Here is a 24473-nt window from a genome sequence, read left to right on the forward strand (position 1 = left end):
ATGGAAATCTTGTGGAGCGGATAGTGGCAACACGGGAGCAATCTTATGGAGAGCAAGCACCTGCTTTGGAGTCAGCGGGCTGGTTTGCTTCCCGCTATGGGGCCTGGATCTGTGCTAGTGGCAGTCTTGGATCACAGTCAAGAGGCGCTGCTTGGTAACCGTGCTGAAGCTCCAATAGCCTTTGATCTCCCTGGCTGGGCACTTACATGGATTCATTTGCTCCTGGTAGTAGAGCTCAGGGGATGCCTCTGTTCCACCTGTTTCCTCATGAACAGTTGGCCCTGGCTTCAGGACTCCCTGAGTCTCCTCTTCCTCCCACCATTTCATTTGACCTCTTACTCGGAGCCCTGGCCACAGAGAGTCCTCTTCCACACGCACATATGCATGTGAACACAAGTCCTGGGTGGCTCTGTGGCCATCTTAAGGCCGGAGCAGAGGATATCCATGCGTGCCTTTCTACCAGCTGCGGTTGAAAGGATCCATTTGCCTAAAGTTGAATGTATGCAAGAAAGAGCTCATTATTAAAGACAGGGAGATTGCACCCTGGAGCCTCCACAGTTGACCTATCTGTATGTGTGCTTGCTCTTCTCCAGTAGATCATGTTGTGTTGTTATGTTATGTTAAAGGTATTTATATAGCGCACCGTCACCACCGGAATTGGTCCCGAGGTGCTCTGGCGGATCTGTAACCAAGAAGGAGGGTGGGTAGGGTTAATCGGGTGGAGGTGGAGTAGGAGAGTGGAATAAGTGTTGTGCTGTTGGCGGCTTCAGTTCGTTATACACTGTGCGCTGAGCTTTGGTGCAAGTATCGGACCGGGCGAAACCTCGTGTGCTGTTGGTGCTGTTTATGTGTTGTTTGCATGTTGTTGATGCAGTGTTCTAAAGTGTGTGCCTATTGCTCGGTGAGAGATGGTTGTGTGAGTTTTGGGTGGGTTGGGTATGCAGAGAGTTGAAAGTAGAGTTGGTGGGTTCTGTATACTGATTCTAATTTGAGTTGTATTCCTGTGGGTGGGTTTGTTACTGATTTCTTATTGGCTGTCTGGCTGTAGCGTGTGATGGTGCAGTGCGGTCCCAGCTGTATTCAATGAGCATTGTATAGTGTAGTTAGGTATGTCTCATTTCCATCCTTCTATTGTGGGAGCTGAGGATGTGGGTTCCCTTGTTATGTTTTGTGACACTGGTCTGTTGGCACTGGGTATGGTTCAGGGCCGGGTGCTAATGATGAGTCGTCCTAGTACTCCCGTCTCGGTGAGCCTATGGATTCAGTCTTTAGTGTGCTCCTATCATGGCTATCTCTCAGTTAGTTGTTCAGAGTGTCGTGGCTATCTTCCTTAAAATCTATGATTTGGTTGTTGCGTGTGTGATGGTGCGGCGCATTCCCAGCTGTATCCTAATGAGCTTTGTATAATGTGATTCGGTATGTCTATTCCTCGCCCTCTGGTTTCTGAGCTAGGTGATGGGTGTTCCCTATTCTTTGAGGGCGCTATTGTTGATTCACCCTAGTGCTTCCGTCTTAGTTTTGCTATGTATTCGGTCTTTAGTTTCCTATCATGGCTATCTCTCGGCTAGTCGTTCGCTATGTTGTAGAGTGTCTTCCTTAGAATCTATTCCCAATTGATTGCTTAGTGTGAATCGGTGTCTGCCTCTTCATTCATTGTTGTTTCAGTTGTGTGTGTGTCCCTCGTGTCCGTAACATGGCAGTAATGCTGGATAAATAACTGACTGGGAACCGAGGCAAAATGCTGTTTTTTCAGGTAAACAATCTCAACTAAGAACGACATTTTTGTTCCAAAATCTAGGTACCGGCAATGTATTCCTTGGTGTCCTTGAGATTAGAACATGCTGACGCCCTGCACCCGAGTATGCCTAAAGACATCATATAGCTTCTACAAATCATTCAAAATTCTGCTGCCTAAACTCTACTTGTTCCTTTTAGGAGACATCATGGCTCATGTCAAATAAAGGCTGTGGGCGGCTGGAATTGCTCCCTAGCCTGTTCCCGGTCCCAACCTATAGTATATTTTACCTGCAAAAAGCCTAATCAATAGCTCAGTTATATCCAAGCATTTCGGCCTCTCCTTTTGTTTGAGAAATAACAAGATTAAGGGCCTCATTACAACAGTGCCAGTCTGGAAACGGGGCCGGCGAGCTTACCGGCACCGTTGTTTCCGGACCGGCACACTACAACTCTGCGGGCGGGTGTCGTCCCACCCACCAGGTCAGACCTGCCGGGCGGGACAGCACCCGCATGCAGAGTTTTCACGGAAGCACCGGCAACAATGGTGCCGGTGGTCTTCCGTGGTCCCTATACCCTATGGGAATGGGCATTTACAAACATATCGGCACCTGACTTCCCGGCCGCTGGGGTTGTAATCCTCCAGTGTTACTGGGAAGTCAGATGCTGGTAATTCATTACGGGTCTGGCGGTACCCGCACGGTTACCGCTGGACCGTAATGAGGCCCTAAAACAAAAAACTTCACAAACATGCATTAGAGCGCTGTAGAATAAAAAGATTACATTCAAAACAAGAGGAGAGAGTGGCTGCAATACGGGGGGCTCTTGCAAAGGTTGTTTGAAGGACATCATAAGTGCCCTAATAAATGCGTGCTAATAGCATAGACTTGCTTGTGGGTGGAGGGTGTGAGCATCACCATCAGCATACCTGGGATTAGGATTTCAAGTATTTTTTAAGGAATGGAGTACCAGCCGTATCCTGGAACATGTGACAATCATTGGCAAAGCCAACAATTTTGACTTTTAAGTAGGTTCGGGATAAGTATGTGCCACGCTTTGCCTTAATGATACCTGGCCATTAGATGGAGACAGCTGGCAAATGGCTTGCGCATCTGGGTATATGATGACAGTGCCGGCAAATGTTTATCTAATGCCTTCTAATGAAGCAGAACTATTGGTGGTGCCTTTGTTTGTTTATAACAGAAATTCGAAGGAAGAAAACACACTGCTTCAAAATCAATTAGCTAAAAGAACATTTGGTTACAATATTTATATCACAAGAAGAGCTGATTTACAACTGCAACTAAGCCATTACAATGGCAGCCGCATCAAAGGCCATTGTTTGATGCTATTGGATGATACATGCTAGTTCAAACACATTCCCGCAGGGTGGCAAAGGGACAGTTGCAGGGTGGAATGGCCATAGGGATTATATGGCCATGGGCGGTAAATGGTCGAGTATGGAGCCAAACACCAACATGCTGTGTATCCCTCCTCACATTTCATCTCCCTTCTCTCTGTACTCCTATGCCTAAAGTAGGTAGACTGAGCAGACCAACTTAGAATTATAGATAATACTCTGATGACATCATCCCGGCCTCCATCGTTAAACAAATGATGGGACCCACACTGAATACGCTCCTCAGCATCATTAATGCCTAACTCACAGAATTGTCATTCTGGACACCCTCAAATCTGGTCTTATACAACCTCTTTTAAAAAAATAACAAATTACATACTTTGACAACCTGGCCAACTAGCGACCCATTATGAACCTTACATTTATTGGCAAAATCTTGGAAGAAAACGTTGCTACACAGCTACTCGCCAGGACTCAACAACTACATCTCGTAAATGAGTCAGGCTTTTGTCCCAAGTATAGAATCAAAACAGCCACCAACCACGAGTTGGATTATTCCCTCCAAATCATGGATAAGGGTGACTGATGCCTTCCTGTCCTCCTTAACCTCTGATGCTGTCGACCACTGCATTCTCCTCTTCCTCCTCAGGAACAGGATGGCATTCCCTGGTACTGTCCTGAATTGGTTACCTCCTACATCTTAGTTTACCTTGGACATTTTGGACAGACACCAAGGTGCTACATGTTGGGTTCTCTCCTGCAGAGTTCCTGAAAGCTCCATCCTGTCACCCATTACATTTAACCTTTACTTCAAGCCTCTGGGCACGCTCCTCAAAGATCCTGATATACCCATGCACCATTACATGGATGATATTCAGTTGTACATGAGGGTAATAAGCCGGTATTGGCATAGTTGACCTAATACCAACTTCACCTACTACGATTTGACTGCATCTTTTTGGTCGAAATTGGTAGGTCAAATGGTATATTTCAGTTAAAAAATAGTTGGTCGGTGGGGTTATTTAATAGGTTGAGGTGGGGTGAAGTCGGGAGGGGTGCCGGGGGTCTCCCCCACATCAGGTGGGGATGCGGGGGGTCTCCCTCCACAGTAGGTTGAACAAAATGTGACAAAAAGAGTCAAATTGGCAGTAGGTCAAGGTTTTTAGGTCAAACAACCATATCAAATCAGCCCACAGGCCATCATTTGTCTCTGCGATTCCCTAGCCATTATCATCATCCATTCCTGGATGTCGACTGCCTACCTCAAACATAACCCATCCAAGACCAAATGTGTCCTCATCAGTCCCCCCTGCTAAACAACAACTTGTCCAACAATGGCTCAGTGATATATGCCGAGAAGGATTTGATCCACAACTCGCAAATTCAGAAAAATCTTTAGGCTTCAGCATTGACAGTATACTGTCCTCCCAGAAACACATAGCCAAGTAGGCCCAAACGGCATGACTCCAAATCTCCGGCCTTGGCAAAATCAAATCCTTCATCCTGCCACAGGAATTACAGACCACAGTGGAGGCCCTTGTGTTCTTGGACATCGATGGGGGAAATCCCTCCTGACAGGGCTCCCAACTGCTCACTTGGGTTCCATGTGTTAATATCCCCGCAAAAATATTGCAATACAAAAATATCGCCATGTCTTTGCGACAATATTGAGCCATGAACCCTGTGGGGGACACCCCCTCAACCCCTGCAACCCGCGCACCCACAAATTATCCACCCCAAAAATATCGCTTATGGCGAGATATACAACCATTTGTATGGCGATATTTTTGGTGGGGATAATATGTAGGGATACCCTCACTTGTCTTCCCTAAAAGAAGTCAACAGTGCTGCAGCATGTCTTATTACAGGTATGCAGCAATGTGACCGAATCACCTCTGTCCTACTTGAACTACATTGGCTCCCTCTCCACACCAGGATACTGTTCAGGACTGCATGCATCATCTACAAAGGAGTCAGGAGGAGCACGTCAGCATAACTGGCGGCTGAGCTTCGCATATCTGGAGGCACATGTTTATCCTTTAGCAAACTGATGAACCCCATTGAATCCCAACTAGACCACCAATAGAGGAGCCGCAAATAATCCTCCTCTCGACATGCACACACCTTCTTGAACTCAATTCCGGTATTGGCTCAGAATACCCCCACAATTATCCAATTTCACAAATCACTCAGAATGTGGCTTTACCAACAACACCTGACCAAGGACTAATCTCAATGAATGCACAGTCCACAACTCACAGTACTGCTATGATATGATATGATATGGCATTTATACCGTGCCTATATACAAGTGTTTCAAGGCGCTACTGTTAAAAGATGCCAGCCCAAACACTGGCTACCCACGTCCTGTACAGTGCTCTGCTGCTCTTGAGCTAGGTCTGAGCTTTAAACAATAAAAAAAAAATAAATGGTACCCCGGTGGCAGAGGCCTAAAACAGTAACACAGATGAAAGAGATTGAGGGACCGATATTTTTATTTATTTATAGAAATCACAAGGAAGCAATGCATTGTTGGCACAAACACTTACAAAATGTAACATTGATAAAGGAGAGGACATGGGTCCTTGACAAAGGGATAGAGAATGTGATTTGAAGACCAGATGTTGGCGGGGTAACAACTTTGACAAGGAAGCTATTGCTTTAGGAGCCGCTCTGAATAACATTAACCATCACGTTCAAAATAAAAATCGAACAATAGGGTATAACAACATTTTGGACTGGATTGTGATCGAGAACCTTAACAGCAATATTGAACAGCCTGGGCCATATTTGTGGGGTTCTATGCTCTTAGATCGCCAGGCTTTTTTCTACTGAGTTTTTGATGAAAAGTTTTGGCCGAAAGAAACTCATCGATTTTTTTTTTTGGGAGGTCCCACCAAACCACCCTTCCCTTTTTTGTGGTCCCTATACCCCAAACCCCCCTACCCCTTATATGCTCTTTCCCACCCACCCCCTATATTTTTCAATGACATTTTTGGCCGAAAACCTTTGGCAAAAATATAGCAAAAAAAGCCTGGTGATGGAATAACATCTTACAGTGTGTGGGCGGACCATTTATTTTATAATAGACTTCGACATCTGTCCACCTAATCTCACAATGAAACCTAAAAACCTCACAAAGATTGTCTGTAGCCATCATTTTAAAAAGGTGTTATTGCAGGACTATCAAACGTGTCTCGATTGCATCATGACCAATACCTCTAGTAGCACCTCGGGTAGTGACCCGGTGGATGTTTTTACTAGGAACTTTCTAACAATGTTAGACAAATCTGCCCCCATCAAATCAAAGTTGTTGAGAGAGAACCTAGGGCACCAGAAATGGTTTACCACACCACTCACGACATTGAAAAAGCTAAAACACAATCTATGGTCTCTCTAGCTGGAGCATCCTACTGAGGAAAACAAAACTGCTTCGAAAGTGGCAGATATAACCTATAGGCTTCAAATAGAGAAAACTGAAAAATATTTCTTTAACTCCCACATAGACTTATCAACTAAACATACAGGTAAACTCTTTGAAATTCTTAAATCATTGGAAAAACCCAAGGCTTTGCAGGTTCTGTTTCAACCAACTAACCAGGACTACGAGAGAGTTCAGGGGGCTTTTGAAGTTAAAGTCAATAATGCCAGAAAAAAAATAAAAAACCTGCTAAATCAGAACATCAAATGCAATCTGGAGCAAGAAGCTCTTCAATGGACCTCTGCACAGGCAAAGTTCCGCCTATCTCCTATTTCCACTACCGAGATGGTAAAAATGCTCTCATCTATGTGCCCTACTTCTTGCGCTGGAAATCTCTTTCCACCCAAGATTATTTTATAGCACAAAGATCTTTTTGCTCCTTTTTTTAATAGGTTTATAAATTCATCTTTTAGAGACAGTCAGGTACCAGCCTCCATCTTAACAGTTATTGTTACTTCTCTTTTGAAAAAATCTAATCTTGAGCCTAAGGAACCCAGTAATCTTAGGCCAATCACTAATTGTAATTTCCTCCTGAGAATTCTTGATAGGTTCGCCACATGGCAACTGCAAAATTTTGTTGAAACAAATTCTATCCTGCATGATAGACAATCTAGCTTTCAACCATCCTTCAGTAACAAGACTGCTCTAGTTGACTTGCAGACCCATTTGTTGGGAATGATGGATGAGGGCAAAACGGGTCTTCTGATGCTGCTTGACTTGTCGTCAGTGTTCGACCTAGTGCACCTCGATCTCCTTCTCGGTACTCTTGGTAACTTGAGGCAATGCTCAAAGGAAGCCATTGTATGGTTTCGCTCCGTTCTTACCACCAGGGAGTCAAGAAGCCAATGGGACCAGGTCTGCTCCCTCTCTGATCCCACTTTATGTGAAGTACCACAGGGGGCCTGCCTTTCACCCCTCTTGTTTAACTTGTACATTAGATCTCTTTGTTTGCTCCTGGAACACTTGGGTTTGGTGTTTACAAATTATGGGGGCAACACCCAGGTGGTCATTAAGCGAACAGGGGACTATGTTCAAGATCTGGCTGCCCTGACCAGGGTGTATAATCAAATAGAATCTTGGATGTCTGCAAATTGGCTCTGTTGGAATGGAAACCAGACAGAGCTTCTTATGGTGGGATCTCAGCAGGCTCTGACCAAATTGAGTCCCAGCTACAAATCTTTTGAGTGGCATGGGAAGATCCTTCCCAGTTAGAGCAGTTAAATCTTGAAACACTCTGCCCTCTGTTCTTCGGCAGGAAGTAAACATTGGAATGTTTAGGAAATCGTTGAAAGCGTTTCTGTTCAACTAGTTTGCAACATGATTGATTCTCTGAATGGTTACTTTCGATTGTCCCGTTTTTGATGGTTGTCTTTTGTGTGTAGTTGTTGCGCCCGATGCCCGCAGGCTATTGGCGTGGTACAAACAAATAAATAAAAATAAATTAAAAATGTTGCAGGGGGAGGTGGAAACATAAACCAGGGACGAGGACAGGACAGAATAACATAGGAATGGGATGGTGGAGGAATCATCATTATTATTAGACTAATGGTTGCCACTTAGGTGGCTGCAATCTGCCCAGGGTGCATGGGCTGTGTCCGCATGAGTCGGGTTAGTGTTGTTGGAAGAGAAATGTTTCTAAGCCTCTGTGAAAGAAAACGAGGTTGAGGACTTGTCACAATCAGTGGTGGAAGGCACTTATAGCTTTTGGAGGTAAGAGCAACACAGTCTCGCCCACTGGAGTGAGATGTGTAGTAAATAGTGATGATGAAGAAGAGAATGTCAACGGAAAAACAAAGGTCCCCGGTAGGAAGGTAGCGTTGGTATTTGTAGGCAATGAAAATTAGCTCTTGATACTGGAAGGCACAATGAACAAGGCGGAGAGACTTGAGCAGTGTGAAATTAGCAACTGGTACTCAGTAGAGGGCAAATAGTGACTAGAGGTGATTCTTACTGGATCGCAGCAAGTGAGGGAAAAGCCTTAAACTATGTGGGGCCCACAGAGTGCAATAAGCATGCAACTTTACAGAGCGGATACCATATCCCATAGTTTATGATAAAAGCAAAAAAACAGGAAACAATTTTTCCTTCACTGAAATTAAATGACGTTCCCATTAATTGTTTCTCAACTTCTTGTCTAAGAAGTCACCTCACCACTGAAGGTCTGTTACATGCCTTTGACATTTGAGTTGAGTTGAAATGCAATGGGGCAGCCAGCAATATTTGCCACCAGCTCCCAACAGGACCCAACCACAGCATTATCCAGAGGCAGAAAGTGGGCTGCTCGTCCGAATTCATCATTGCTATTTTGAACGTTCTTGGGATTGTTGCTGGCAAAATCAAAAAAGGACTCCAGTGACATCAGTGGTTTGAACAGGTTCTACAGGACTGACAGTCCCAGGTGCAGCAGAAACGGTAATACGTTCATGTAGCTGCATGCAGCCTATAACCTGAGCCATGAACATTTATTCTCCTCAGACTTTACTTTAATGTGAGAAATATTTTCGGTCCTACTTTTAAAAGTTAATGTAATTTACATTCACGTTTTTCCAAGTGGTAAACATTTTCTTTCTTTATTCCTGCAATGTTGCTTCTTAAAACATTCCTTACCATTTATTTCCATAATTCTTCAAGAAAATCACCTGGAGATGTGTATTGTCAAATTACAGTTCTTTTGTAGCCCTTCCCACAAAAAAATGCATTGAAATGAGTCAATATTTTCAATAAAAAATTCTTTCAGGCCATGTAAGCCACATATCTAGAATTGATCTCGCAATCACGCTATTTAAAATGCGTACATAAAAACAATGTGTCAATGATTGATCATGCTGATAATGAGGCCTCATGATCAATCCATTGACGTATTCATGCCACTGATATGCCGGAAATGAGGCCTCATATCAGAGGAATGAATAGTTCAATGGATTGATCATGCCGGAAATGAGGCCTCATATCAGAGGAATGAATAGGTCAATGGATGGGCCATGCTGGACATTATGCCTCACATCAGTGGAATGAATATGTCAATGGATTTATCATGCTAGAAATGAGACCTCATATCAGCGTAATGAATAGACCAATGGATTGATCATGCTGTAAAGTGGACCTAATATCAGCAGAATGAATATGTCAATGGATTGATCATGCTAGAAATGAGACCTCATATCAGCGTAATGAATAGACTAATGGATTGATCATGCTGTAAAGTAGAACTCATATCAGCGGAATGAATAGGTCAATGGATTGATCATGCTAGAAATGAGGCCTCATATGATCGGAATGAACAGGTCACTTGAAGCTCTGACACTGAACGTATAATCCAATTAAAGAAAGAGCATCAGAAAGTCAAAGGTCTTCTAAAACCTTAAGGCTTTTGCAGAAGAATATTGTGTCTGAGTTGGTCAGATGCATGAGCTACTGGCCCATATTTGTTCATCTATTTTGAAAGTAGAGTGGCGGTTCGCTGTCGACGAGAGCAGGTAGGTTTTCCAGGAGAACTCTTGTTTGGATGACCTCAGATCGCTAAACTGCTGTCGATCACCCTGATCATTTTTCTTCAGCCGCCGTCCTCGGCACAAGCTTTAACATTATCGGCTTCATGGATTTTATGATGCCTCTGGTGTCCAGTTCAAGTGGAATCTAGGGACAAGGAACGAAGAGATGATCAGTGACAGCAAGTCAAAAACAAGCATTGGCAAAGCCAATAGTTTTGGAGTTTACTGCTGTTCTTTGCATTTTGCCCTTATTGGCACCATAGTGCAAGGAGGAAAGTGCAACATTTCAAAGGAGGATGCAATAAGAGGTTCAGGTGTGCAAGAGAATGAGAAGGAAGAAGAATAGTGAAAGAGAGGAAATGATTGAGAGGGGGTGTCATCGATGATGAGCAAGAGGAAATATGAGCGAGTAAGGTTGAGTGAGAGGAAAAGAAATAAAGCGAGAGTGAGAGAGGAAGGATGAGAGGGGTAAAGAGTGGGGGTGGATGCTTTGTAGAGAGTGTTGGGTAGGTTGGGGTGGAGAGAGTGGAGGTAGGGTGGTTAGGGTAGAGAGAGTGGAGGTAGGGTGGGTAGGTTAGGGCAGAGAGAGTGGGGGTAGCTTGGATGGGGTACAGTAAGTTGGGGTAGGGTGGGTGTTGGTAGAGAGTGGGGGTACGTTGGGTGGGGGTAGAGAGTGGAGGTAGGGTGGGTGTAGAGAGAGTGGAGGTAGGGTGGGTGGTGGTAGAGAGAGTGGAGGTAGGCTGGATGGGGGTATAGAGAGTGGAGGTAGGATGGGTGGGGGTAGAGAGAGTGGTGGTAGGATGGGTGGGGGTAGAGACAGTGGAGGTAGGGTGGGTGTGTGACGGTAGAGGGTGGAGGTAGGGTGGGTGGGGTGGGTGTTGGAAGGGTAGGTGTGTGGGGGCAGAGAGTGGAGGTAGGTGGGTGGGGGTAGAGTGTGGAGGTAGGATGGGTGGGGGTAGATAGTGGGGTGGGTAGTGAAGATTGGTCTTAGGGTGGGTTGCAGTAGAAAGAGTTGGGGAAAGGTGGGTGGGATAGAGATTGTGAAGTTAGGGTGGGTGGGGATAGAGATAGTGGGGGTAGGGTAGGTGGGTGGGTTTAGCGAGAGTAGGGCTGGGTGGGGTGTGTGGGGGTAGAGAGTGAAGGTAAGGTGGGTGGCGGTACAAAGAGTAGGGGTAGGGTGGGTTGGGTAGAGAGAGTGATGGGATTAGATGGGTGGTTGGGGATATAGAGAGTGGGTGTAGGGTGTATGGGATAGAAAGAGTAGAGGTAGTGTGGGTGAGGGTAGAGAAAGTGGAGGTAGGTGGTGGTATGGGGTAGGTGGGGATAGCGAGAGGTGGGTTGGTAGAGAGAGTGGGGATGGGTGGGTGGGGTAGAGAGACTAGGGCTAGGGTGGGTGGGATAGAGAGGGTGAAGATAGTGGAGGTAGGGTCGGTGGGGGTAGAATTAGTGGAGGTAGGGTGTGTGGGTCAGTGGGTGGGTAGGGGAGTGAGTGGGTAGGGTGGATGGCTGAGGTTAGAGAGAGTGGGGGGTAGGGTGGGTGTGAGTAGAGAGAGTGAGAGTGGGCGGGTGGGTGATGATGGTTGGTTGGGGCAAAAAAGCAGCCTCAGAAGGACTCGTCTAAAGTAGTCCAAAATAGCCCAAACAAAACCCAACCAGCACAGCAATGGGGTGGGGTGTTTGGGTGTAGAGAGCGTGGGAGTGGGGTGCGTGAGGGTAGAGAGAGTGGGGGTGGGCAGGTGTATGTAGAAAGGCAGCCCCAGGAAGACAAAAAAACAGATTGTCAAACGTATCCCAAACACAGCACAAATGTCCGTGTCAAATAGCTAAAAATGGCCCAATATGAAATCACTGCACAGCTGGGAAACGGAAAGTCCAGCAGTCGACTTGCTTATTGCAAAGCTGCTCATTGGAGCACATATTGCTAAAGGAAATTATCATTGGGTAGTACAGCAGAGGAGTTTGGGAAAAGATATTTTAGTGATTTGACAGTTTCATGCCATGGCATTTCCCGTTGCTATGCCAACCAGATATTCTCATTTCAGAAGCCCAATTACCTCTCTCTTCTGTAAGAAGGGTTTCTGCAATTTTGTGGTGCAAGTGCCACAGCAATTTGCCAAAACCGACCAGGAACATGAAGCAATACATTGCCTGCTCAAAAGGGCCTTCAATTGTGGATCCACATTAATTACGTTTGGGTGTTAATATTTGATATATCCAACGGAAGCAACAATCATAAATATAAATGTTTTGGGTTGATGGTTTCCAGATGGCAGCAGGAGAAAGTTTTATAGTCGCTTTATAATAGGAAAATCCTGTGTTGCCCACAAAAGCGCAATTGACGTGGTGTCTATGTGGCTACTCCCACTGGGCATTCCTACCACAACAAATTGTTTCACAGCCCCTTCCCTCTGTGGGAACCCTCAAGCACACGCTGCGTGGGTTCCGCTCTAAAGGCAGTGCGCCGGCCTGCTTTGGGCCAAGAATCACGCACACATGGAGAATCGGGGAAATAACATCTTTATTGCCTCACCACATAACAGCCAACTGCCGATCCTCCAGAACCCTGTGACCAAGTGGACCTTCCCTCTTCCCTAGCCTAAGGTAATCATTGAAGCTCTTATGACCTGAACTTCAAACCACCCACTTAACGATGTGGGGTGGCTGGAGAAATCCCTTTACATCCTGACATCTCCTCCCCTTTTAAAGTTCAACTAGGTTGGCACTATCATTCCATTTCTTCAATTAGTCTGATGGGCTTTATACGACTATGCTTCGGTCTTCCATAGAATGGAGGTTCTTGAGCTATTGAGCCATCTTCATGCATTGTCTTCCTCGTCAGAGGGTTCACTGTCACCTTGGTATGACTAATCCAAGCTTAACAGTTCGTCACTGTCTTCGAACATTTCCCGTCTCTCTGGAATGTGACCATGACATTTTTAGAAGTATGATGAGTTTCTCATTACTTCCTGTTGATGGTCTCCACTGGCCGTACCATGTTGCCTTTTTTTGCAATTACTACCAGCATCTCAGGGACAAACACAGAGTCTTCTTTTCGGATCTTTGGTTGACACATTATGACCTGGTCTCCTAACTCTATCTCACACTCTTGTGCTCTTCTTTTCTTATCTGGGCTGTTCTTCATTTTCTCTTTTTGTTCTAAATCATGCGTTTGGACTTGTTGTTCAAGTTGTGTGATGGGTGGTTTGTTTGGACTCTCAGGCAGCTGTGATCTTATAATTCACCGAAACATCAGGTCCGAAGGCCTTACCCCTGTGGTACTATGAGGAGTGTGACGATAGTCACGTAGCAATTGGTACAGTACCCGTTCAAATGGCCTGTTGAGCAGATGTGCTATTTGTAAAGATCTCTTGAAGTTTGCCATAAAATGCTCTACAATTCCATTGGCTTGAGGCCATCGTGGCGTTATCTTGCGGTGTAAGAAGCCCATGTATTTGGCGACATTTTCAAAGTCATAACTTGTAAAGGGTGGTCCATTGTCCGTTTTCACAATTTTTGGTATTCCATATATGGATAGAATGCAGTCCAGAGCAGGAATCACACAGTTTGCTGATGTGGAGTCAATGATCTTGGCATCCGGAAATCTCGAATGTTCATCAACTAGCACTATGACATATTTTCAGTTTTGCAGGGGCCCAAATAAGTCGACTGCCACTTCCTCCTTGACACCTCCAGGTAGCGTTGACATTTTCAAGGGATTTGGATGAGACTTGGGAGCCACTAGGGCACATAACTCACATTTTCCAATCACCTGTTCAACTAGAGTGTCCAACTTTGGAAACCAAACTTTTCCCCTTAAGAGGCGTTTTGTGGAGGTTGGACCACAATGACTCATGAGCAAGTTTGACTACACGTTCTCTGAGCATTGAGGGTATGAAAATTTTTGATCCTTTCATCAGTATGTGATTCTCGATGAATGTCAGTTTATCTTTTACGAGATCCAAAGCTTTGACATCTTCATTTACTGTATCTTTTTCTGGCCTGGCTTGTTTTGCCTGAGACATCCTGTCTCTACGTAAACACTGAGTTACTATACTGAAAGCCTTATCATTTTCTGATTCTTTTCTTAGAGTTGACCATTCCACAGGCAGTGGCTGAAGATTATGAATGATATAGTTGATGTAGTAATCTGCGATTGAAGGCTTATTATCGGGTGGTCCAACCGGGTGTCTCGACAGGTAGTCTGCTGGGTTATTTTCTTTTCCGGGATGATGTATGATGTCAAATTTGTAATCTAACAGACGTAGACCCCATCTTGCTATTCTTGGTGGCATTCTTGATTTTAGATCACCAAAGATTATAAGGAGGGCCTGGTGATCAGTGAAGACTGTAAAGGCCTTTCCATATGAGAAAAAATGAAAGTATTCACATGCCCATACCATCGCTAAGCTTTCTTTTTCCACCTGTGAATAAGCTTCTTTTGTCGTCGTGAGGCTCCATCTCACGTAAGCCACCACAAATCTTTCATTGGGTTCAGCAGGGTTGCACTGTGTTAGTATGGCCCCAAGTCCTACAGGGATAGCATCCACTATTATGTCAGTTTTCCTTGAATTGTCAAAATATGCCATGGTATCAGCCCGAGTGATGTTTTCCCGAATGGTCTCAAAAGCTGTTTGACACTCCTTCGACCACTCAAAACTATTTTTGCGAGTGAGTAGGCGGAAAGGATTGCTCACTGTCGCATAGTCTTGTATGTATCGAAAACAATAACTCGCCAATCCAATAAATGATCGAAGTTCTGAGATATGCTGTTGTGGCTGAGCTGAGTTGAGGGCAGTCACTTTTTCTGTATGTGGTCTCATTCCCTTTTCTGAAAATATGTGACCAAAGAATCTTAGAGAGTCTTTCCGAAATTCACATTTTGCTCGATTGAGCGCGAGACATGCTGTTTCAAGTGCTGAACAAACTTTGTGTAGAGCAGCATCATGTTCTTCCTTTGTTTTTCCATACACGAGTACATCATCTGAATAATTTAGACAGTTAGGGACATGATGGATGACCGTATATATTTCTTTCTGAAAGATCTCTACTGCCGATTAAATACCAAAACTGAGCCTTTTATATTGGAAAAGTCCTAGATGTGTTACAAATGTGGTAATGTATCTAAATTCTGGGGTGATTTCAATTTGATGATATCCTTTGGTTAGGTCAAGTTTTGGAAAGTACTTGGCTCCATGCAGTAAGTGAATCATAGCTGTTATTCTTGAGGGTTGGTGTCTTTCTCTTTCAATGGCCTCATTTGCTCATATCCAGACATAACCTAATTGATCCTTCTGATGTTTTCTTAGGTAGTTTGTATCCCATCCTCGTCGCCAGTTGAGGGAACCCTCAAGCACAAGTTGCTAGGGTTCCGCTCTCAACGCGGTGCACCGGCCTTCTTTGGGCCAAGAATCACACGCACGTGGAGAATCTGGGCAATAACATCTTTATTGCCTCACCACATAACGGCCAACTGCCGATCCTCCAGAACCCTGTGACCCCACCCTCTTCCCTAGCCCAAGGTAATCATTGAAGCTCTTATGACCTGAACTTCAAACCACCCACATAACAATGTGGGGTGGCTGGAGAAATCCCTTTACATCCTGACATCCTGCATCACGGATGAAAAGGGGAATTACAGACACTAGAGGAAGACGGATGCTGAGTTAATGTTACCACGTGTAATGGGTCCCACTTGCCTGTTCCTCCAAATCAGAATAGCCAGTCTGGACATAGGATTTGAGCTGGACTTTTCATCAGGCCCAGACACCTAACGCATGAGCCCTACTGCTCATGTTCCTCCACTTTAGTGGGGAGATGAGAGGACCCCCACCCCAACTGCTGCTTTCACTTCTCTTTACCAGAATGTGAAAGTTGAAAAGGGGTACATTTTGGGTCAGAAAGAGAGTTTCCTCGATAGATGGGTAGCTGTGGCAATGTATCTCCATTCAGCTAATACTAATACTGAATTATTTTTAGAATCCATCTCTTAACGTTTGCCAACAGCAAGTGGTAAGAAAACAAAACAAATGGATCAATCTCATTAAACGCTTGAGAAGGTCATTTGTGTTCCCTATTTTGGGCGAGGAACACATTTAATTCACCCATTTAACCACTTAAATGAAAGGGTGTGTTTCCTTGCAATATGTTCAGCTTTTTAGTAGGGTCCAGGTAGAAGCCCTAGCTATGCTTTGTCACTATTATTCACCTATATGACAACCTCATCCATTTCGTTCGGGAGCCGCTTGTCCAGGCCTAGTTTTAGATTTGCATTCTAGGACTTGTAGTCCTGGGTTAATCGTTGGGAGATCCAGGACTACAATTCCCAGAATGGAAAGTTAACACTGGCACAGGACTAATGTCTGATGGTTGGAATGGACAATGTTGGCATGTGTCCATGTATTTGAGTTGTCTGAGAATGGAGAAATGCTGGGCACTGGGAATATTGGATTTACCTGAATGTACATTGAACTGCAAAGGCACAGAAGAGTACACAATGATAGGGCACTGAGAAGGGCAGAATGCCAGGACACCTAGACGAAACAAATAGTTTAAAGGAGTTGAGAATACTTATTTTTAAGGGCCTAAAGCCTAATTACGTGAATTAAAGCTACTGTGAATAACAGAAGGCTGGGTACGGAAATGATGAATGAATGTTCAGAGGGGTGCAGAGAAAGACGATATGGTTGGGTGCAGCGGATAATTAAATACTCGAAATTGGGATATATGAACAGGCTGAGAAGTGAGAAGAATTAAACCCTGGCCACAGACAGCAAGGAGACCTTTGGAGGGTGCGTGGAACCATTAGGCTGCACAAAGAAATTAACTTCTTTATGGGTGCAACTTACTAAATGAAAAATGACGAATTTGGTGACAGGCACTGACAACTTAAAATGGAACACTGGGATTTTATAAGTGGCACAGAGACCTTAAATATAAGCTGTAAAATAACAGAAGACTATCCAATCACTGCAGTGTAGGCGGGATAGTACCTGCAAAAGCGAGTTCACTTTGTAGGGTGCTGCTGATTTGTAGGGCATGGGTGAATTAGGAGTGGTCTCAGATAATGCCCATGTTTCTAAATGGGTTGACTCGTCTTGGTGCCAGCCCGAGCCACTGGTACCAGCCAAGTGATCATGTAAAGCAGGCCTCTACTCTGGACTCAATGCATTTTCCGGGGATATTGACAACGATGAGAGGGTGATTTCAAAATCTATTGCCTGTGACTGCATATCATTCACTGTGCATGTACGCTGCATATAGCACCGTGCCCCACAGCACACAGTTGAATCCCACAAACAAATTCTGGCTAGCTGTCACATACTCTCTGCCATATGCATGTAAAGTATAAAGAGCGTCAACTGTACACATATAATAATAATAATAATAATAATAATAATAATAATAATAATAACAATTTCGCATTTATATAGCGCTACGAACCCTCAGGTATCTGAGCGCTGCTTATTATTACCCACAGTGTGTGGTTGCCCTAGGGATCCATACACTTGTCTTGCCCACTAATTTCCTCCTTTAGGTCTGCGCCCCATACCTTTACTGCATAGTCCCATGACAAAACAATCAGCCCAGTCTATACTCAATCAGCTCCAATACAGTCTTTGCCTCTTCCTTATCCATTCTTTGGCCAAGAATGTCTCCAGGCTAAACATTTTTGCTTTCTGTACAGTGCTTAAATTACAATTTCTGTTGCATGCATTGCGTTGCTCCTCTCTCTCATCTTTTCTGACCACTGGCTGCGGAAGGGCCATGATTCCTACATTGCTTCGACACCATTACATATGGCAGGAGGATCTTTTCAAATATGAGATAACATAACTTGTCAAACCACCCAAACATACTCAGTGACTTTTTGGGAAAAAGTTGTGCAGGAGGGCCCTGTGTGAAATTGCTGCCATCCGATGCGGACCCTAAAACACGTACCACTGCCCTGTGAGGGCCAAAGTTGGTCCCTTCAGGGCAGTGGGTAATGATTTCTACCCTATTGCCGCCCACGCTCGAAATAATGTTTTCTCTTCCTCTAGCTTGAGGTGGATCTCAGGCACGACATACACAAACATTTTATTTTTTTAATTCGTTATTTTCATTTGTGTCCCTAATTTGTTAATACACTTTAACACCCACAAATCAATAATACAAACAATTCAAATATTCAAATGTACAATTGATCTATATAAACAGATGATCATTAACATCATTTTATTAAAATTCTTTTGTCAATCAACTAGACCTAAGAATCCCAAAATTCCCCTCATTAATTCATATATGCTATTTCTTCCAATGGATTATGTACAACTAAAACTTTCACTAAAGCTATAATTAATGTCCTCATTTGACATCCTATCAACTTGTTCCAAAACCATTCACTGTCCAAGACCTCTTCCTATGATACAAATCTATGTAATGTAAATATTCTTATATTGAAGGTTGCTGGACAATGAATTAACCAATGCTTAAGGGTTTCTAGACAGTTCTTGCATAGCCTACAAAATTGACCCTTTCTCTATATTCATCTCATCGGAATGCATCTCTGCAAATCCTAACCAGCAGATAGAGAAAACTAAATTTAGTGCTGGGGAATTTCAACACATACCCTATATTTTTACATTTCTAGCATGTGCAAACTCACACAACAGCCCTTGCAAGTTCTTTCAAATCCTCCTAGACCTGCAGGTAGAGTATCTAATTTACCTACTGGACCTAAGAGAAGTGCACTCACCCCACTGTTGAAGGGTGAAACATTTTAGCAACACTTTCTGTAAAATAGTGCATGTCACCATAAGCCCACTTGATTTTTGGTGCACTGCTGTCAGTCAGAGGTCAGCCAGACACAGATAAACATATTTTGCAGTAAATGTCCAAAGATTAAAGTTTCAAACACCCAAGAATATAACTGTAGACGGCAGGAAGGTCAAGTTCCAGGTACATGTTACTTGATCTTCATTCAAAGTCCTAAACAAGGAAATGTTTTGTTTCTATTTGTATTGTAGGGGTGAAGCTAAGAGAGAGTCTGTCATTGCATGGGGCAGCATGATCCAAAGGCCAGTGATTGGTTATAGAGGAGACAAGCAGTGTTCAGGCTAAAGCTAAACAGCTTTCTTTTTTACTGAGGAGTCCCAGCGTGAGCATGTGAATTCATGCCAGACCCATGCTGGAGAATAATGAAATGTAAAATAAGAGTAGTGTTTTCTTCTAACACAAAACAATAGAAAGTGTGACACCAGTATTAAGGCCTTACACTGGAAGATCTCTTAACAAGCATTAGCAAAGTCAGGTATTGGGAACACATGGACAGATAATCAAACAGTCTGTCAACTATTACAATCACATGATCAGTTGCTACCATACCTTGCCATGACATGCACACAGACCTGCATCATATGGCAGGTGTTGCCATTATTTAACCAGTAATGCTATAATATTCCTGACTGCTCTCTCCACTTCCCAGGTTTTGGGATTCTGGCAAGTGATCACAGCATATGCCACATTTTGCCATCAAATGTCCAGGAAGTCACACCATTTGTTTGGGATTTCTATTATGTGTTCCGGCACTCATATTTCCCAGGCTTTCTTAGCAAAGTCCAAGGTACTTGCCAACAAATGGGCAGGTAGCTATCCCAGTAACTGGGCTAATATGACAGGTGTCACAATGTTAGGTTTTGCCATTATATGCCCAACCACTGACATGTGCCAGGATTGCCCTCAAATGACGAGGAACTTAGACCATTTACCAGCTACAGATATGTGGCAAGCTAAAAACGAAAGTGATGGATGGGCTGCTTTGAATCCATCATAACCACTGGCATTGCATCAGGCAGCATTCCCTACCATCTTTTTACGGAGTCTAAACCATCACAGAGGGGGAATAGCCAAACGCAAATCAGTCATGATCCTGTCACTATTATCCAGTTTGAAACACAAGCGACCTAATAAATGGCCTGGGCCTGTCGGGCCTCTGTGAGGTACAGCTAACACTAATGTTCGTATAATATCCTTGACGAAACCCAGACTCACTGAGTCTTCTGGGTATTCGTGATTTGCTGAGTCAGCAGTCTTTCATCTTGTTAATAGGTAAATCAGAGTGTTATGTTGGCTTGCCATTGTCATGGCCTCTTAGTGCGTAGGCACCTGAAAGAAGAAAGGCGGGGGGTTGGCAGGTGTGGTAAATTAGTGGGCACATAGGGCAAGGTAGCTATGGCTGTTATTTTGACATATACAAATTGGAAGTAACCAGGCTCTATGTGCATCTAAGTGTCTAGGAATATGTGACGGAATTGTGTGCCATGAGGCCCAGCCTGGTCATACCTTGTGGTGAGCATCTTTGGTATCAAGCATGAATTTGTGTGAGTACATGGGTATGTTAGTGAATGTATGTCATGTGCTTTGAGATTGAACAGAGTGTTTTGGTATGATGGTGGTATAGAGGAATGTAGTGTTGGCTGGTGGGGCATCTGAAAGGTTGGTGGGTGGTTAGCAAGGAAATGCTACAAGGAAATGCCACAGGTGAATTACATTATTTCTGAACTGGTGTTCCTTCCATCTGGACCACCCGTAAGCAAGAAATGGAGGGAAGGCAGTTGCTGAATGGTAAACATTGGGCAGGTTTATACTTTGCAAATGAGTGTTAATTTACATTGCATGCAGCATAGCACAACCAATCAGCAAATATAGTAGGCTATGCTGTACCAGACATTGGGCCTCATTACACGGTAGGCGGCAACCGTGGCGCTATTAGCGCCACGGTTGCCGCCGGTATTTTACTGTGTCCGCCTTGGTGGATGGTGGAATTACCGCCCTACTCCAACGTGGCAAGGGCGGTAATTCCCCATTCACCAAGGCACTTCCCCATTCCCATTTTTGCCCCCATAGGCTCAATGGGAATGGGGAAAGCGCTAATTACGGTACCGCTAATTGCGGAACCGTAATTAGCACCAAGGTCCCTTAGCGGGCCCGTTCCTTAACGGCTGGTAAAACCAGCCGTTAAGGTCGGGTCCCGGAAAGGGACCTCGTAGTAAGGCGGTAAGGGTTTACCAGTACCGGTGCCCTTACCGCTACCGGTAAACCCTTACCGCCTACCATGTAATGAGGCCCATTGTCAGTGTGGTAAAGCTGTGGTATCGATGTGTATGGTTGGCTACATCAGTTGCTACTGGTGGTGCTGTGGTTGGAATATATGTGAGATGTCAGTGGTCATTCCAAAGAGATACCTCAGACAGATGGCTACAAATTGCGTCTCTTTGCATAATGCGACCTGACAGAACAGCATAACCTAACATTGCATAAAGTACTCAAAGACTCAAGACTCAAGACCCAACTCACGACCCACCCGTCTTCAAGGAGTCTCTCTCCCTCACACCTAGGCCATCATATCGCCCTTCACGCCACTTGACGAGCTAGACGCCGCTTGCCCCTCTCTTCCCCGCCACCCGGTACATCTGTACCCCTCCTCTGTGCGCCTCTGTATCCTACCCCCGTTGTATATCCGTTCTGTTGCTACCTCTGAAAAGCGCTCTGTTGCTTCTCAAAGCTATGTCCGCGCTTAATAAATATCATAATAATAATAATAATAAAAATCGGAAGTAGCCAAAAATTGCATGTCATGCTGTACAAGCGACTAACCAGGCCTAGAAATACATGAAAGGCATTCCAAGATTTAAGAAACAACTTCGTATAACACAGCATAACAAAGTACAGCAAGTCATAAAAAGGAAGATCTTCCTCTTTCACAATGGGAAACAAGTATCAGGGGATGGCAGATAATAAGTACCATAGAAGTATTGGTAGAGGATCTAGGAGGCATGCGTTTATTTATGCCGGGGAGGGACTGAGTCCCAATCATAAGTAGGCAGATTAGAAAGATTACACCAAGCTGCACAGGCTTAGTAGAAGAAGTCCTTCTACTATGTCCATACCAGAGATCAATGGAACAGAGGTGGCGACTGAGGAAGAAGATGGAAGTTAAAGATGGAAGCGGAAGAGCTTCCTTCTAAAAAAACAAAAACTAAGTTTCAATGACATCCAAGTTTGTATGTGTTCAACAGCAAGGATTCACTGGAACTCTGATTTACACATTTTCGAGATTTTCCTCATTTTTCAGGGGTTGACATCCGAATCTCTGTGGATCACTTTAAAAAAAAGTTGTTGATGGTTAGTACCCACACAATGGCAGGTTTCCCTATCACAGGTGCTCATGCCATTTGACAGCTATTGCAGACATTTTCTGGGGTCTACACACCACTTGATCAGCATTGCCAGCATTGCCCACATACTCTCCAGATGCTAAATGTGTTGACTCGTGTTAGCGCCAGCCAGACCTAATGGGGCTATTCAAAGGGTAATGGAGAGCTTGGGCAATGGGCTTACTATGTATTCTAGGGAAAGAGGTGAACATGAGAGGCTGATCCAGTAACTAGGATCAACGCATGTTCTGGAACAGTGACGATAATAAAAACATGGTAAATGGATAGTCCTGCTCAAACTAGTTCAAGCAAACTTTGAATGGACCAAATTCCAGGTGACTCGAAAGTTGTGTATAAAAAAAAAAACCTCTTGAATTAATCATATGGCATGTACTCACATTATGTCAGTTTATGCCATGAAGTGGCCTCATGCACTAATCCCTGGGTATTGTAACAATCCTGCAAAGAATACCTAGGCCCTCATGCCTACTATAGGTCGGGTTTGGTGTTAAATGCCCAAGGGCACACAGCTCTTGCAGGTACTGTGTGACATTCGAGGTCTGAGAGGACCCAGGAGGTGGGAAGAAGGACATGAGGGATACCACACTCCTCGCCGTGCGTCTCTCCGCTGGCAGCCACCACCAGAAGGATGCTGTATTCTTACTCTCCACTCCACCGCCTGGCTGTCTATTCCCACTGCAAAGGCAGAGAGGAAGGCATTTGGGTCAGTGAGAGAGCAGAGACAAAATGCTCCTGTCCCGCTCCTCCCTTCTGGCAGTGGGAGAGGAGCGTTGCTAGCCTTCACTACCCAGGAAAAAAATTTATTGCAAGTATAGTTTTTCATATCAGGAAACCCACCGCTCAGCAGTTCATCAAAGCATTTTTTGGTTGACAAAGGCACGTGGGTCTAGATCTGTGGCTCAGTGGACTAATACATCCACTACAGCAGGGTTCCCCTGGAACCCTTGGCTCTCCAGATGTTTTGGACTACAATTCTCATCAGCCCTATCCAGTATAGTCAATTGGGGTCATTGGGGACAGTCTAAAACATCTGGGGAGTTACAAGTTGCAGACCCTGCACTTCAGAGATCTATGTTTGATCTCGTAGTCAAAAGTTCAAATCCCAGCAGATCCACTTAGCGCCTTGCCTGTCGATAAATTGAGTACCATTGAGTTATGCAACACACATCTGTTATGCAGCTGCAAGAGAATGCTGGGATAATGTGCACTTTACAAATACACTGGTTATGTTATCCATAAGGGTTATGGTCCTGGGGTCTTTGGTTACCCACCGTGGTGTCTTTGCAGGTCTGGAAAGTGAAGTGCTGGAGCAGGGCAACGGTGGCCACTTTTATGTTGAGAAGAGCGAATCGCATCCCAATGCAATTCCTAGGCCCGCTTCCGAAGGGCAGGAAAGTGTAGGGCTCTTGCGACTCTTTGTTCTCTTTGCTGAATCTGAAAATATTCATAAGGAAAAGAAGATGGAACATCAGCACAGAGGTGAAAGCACTGGTTAACAATGGTTTCAAATTGTATGGAAACGGATTCTACTGTCAATGGTGGTTGCAACTGGTATTTAGTAAAAATGTTAAACATGCACAATCATTTTTATTTGCCTCCAACTTAAAGGACACACTAGAAAAGCAAGTGCACATTACATTTAACTGAGTGTAATCCAAAAATGTTTGTTGTTTACTTTTCAGATCAGCATCTACTTAAATGGGCACGGTCTGGAGCAACTGTGGAGTTATAGAACTTGGCATTAGTATCTAGACTATTGGTTGAATGCTTATGCCTAAATGGATACAAGCATTAGTGGACTTAGAACAAATGTATCAATAATTACGAAGATGACTGACAAAGGGTGTACGATTGTATTAATGAATGATAAAGACTATGGCGCTGCAGCATACCAACAACTTAATTATGAGCAATGTTATGAAAAATTGAAAACCAAACCACTCAAGAAACTTTATGAAGACTGGCACATACTGAGCAAACACTGGCAATATTCGGGATTACTATCTGAAGATGAATACAATTTCATGCATACCTTGTTCCCACTATGGCCACAATATACTTCATTCCAAAGATCCATAAACCATTCAATACCTTTCCAAACTGTAGACCAATCATCAATGTCCCTTAGTGAGCCCATCTCAGAATATATTGATTAGCATTTACAACCTCTAGCTTCAGGGCTAGCATCTTTC

The 24473-nt window shown here is 44.2% G+C and overlaps 1 protein-coding gene across 1 annotated transcript in view; it reads right to left on the reverse strand.

Annotated features, from left to right (window-relative positions):
• Nucleotides 1-9116: 9116 nt before the first annotated feature.
• The window catches only part of LOC138569531 (cytochrome P450 3A24-like), a 224409-nt gene continuing 209052 nt past the window's right edge, over nucleotides 9117-24473 (reverse strand). Inside the window, exons 12-13 of the mRNA XM_069647587.1 lie at nucleotides 23553-23715; nucleotides 9117-10211 (exon numbers count right to left, since the gene is read on the reverse strand). Coding sequence (XP_069503688.1) covers nucleotides 10119-10211; nucleotides 23553-23715 — 256 coding nt within the window. The 3' untranslated portion in view covers nucleotides 9117-10118. The remainder of the gene's footprint in view (nucleotides 10212-23552; nucleotides 23716-24473) is intronic.

This window comes from Ambystoma mexicanum, chromosome 2q (genome assembly GCF_040938575.1).
Source record: "Ambystoma mexicanum isolate Mex_15411 chromosome 2q, UKY_AmexF1_1, whole genome shotgun sequence".
Taxonomy (NCBI): Eukaryota; Metazoa; Chordata; class Amphibia; order Caudata; family Ambystomatidae; genus Ambystoma; species Ambystoma mexicanum.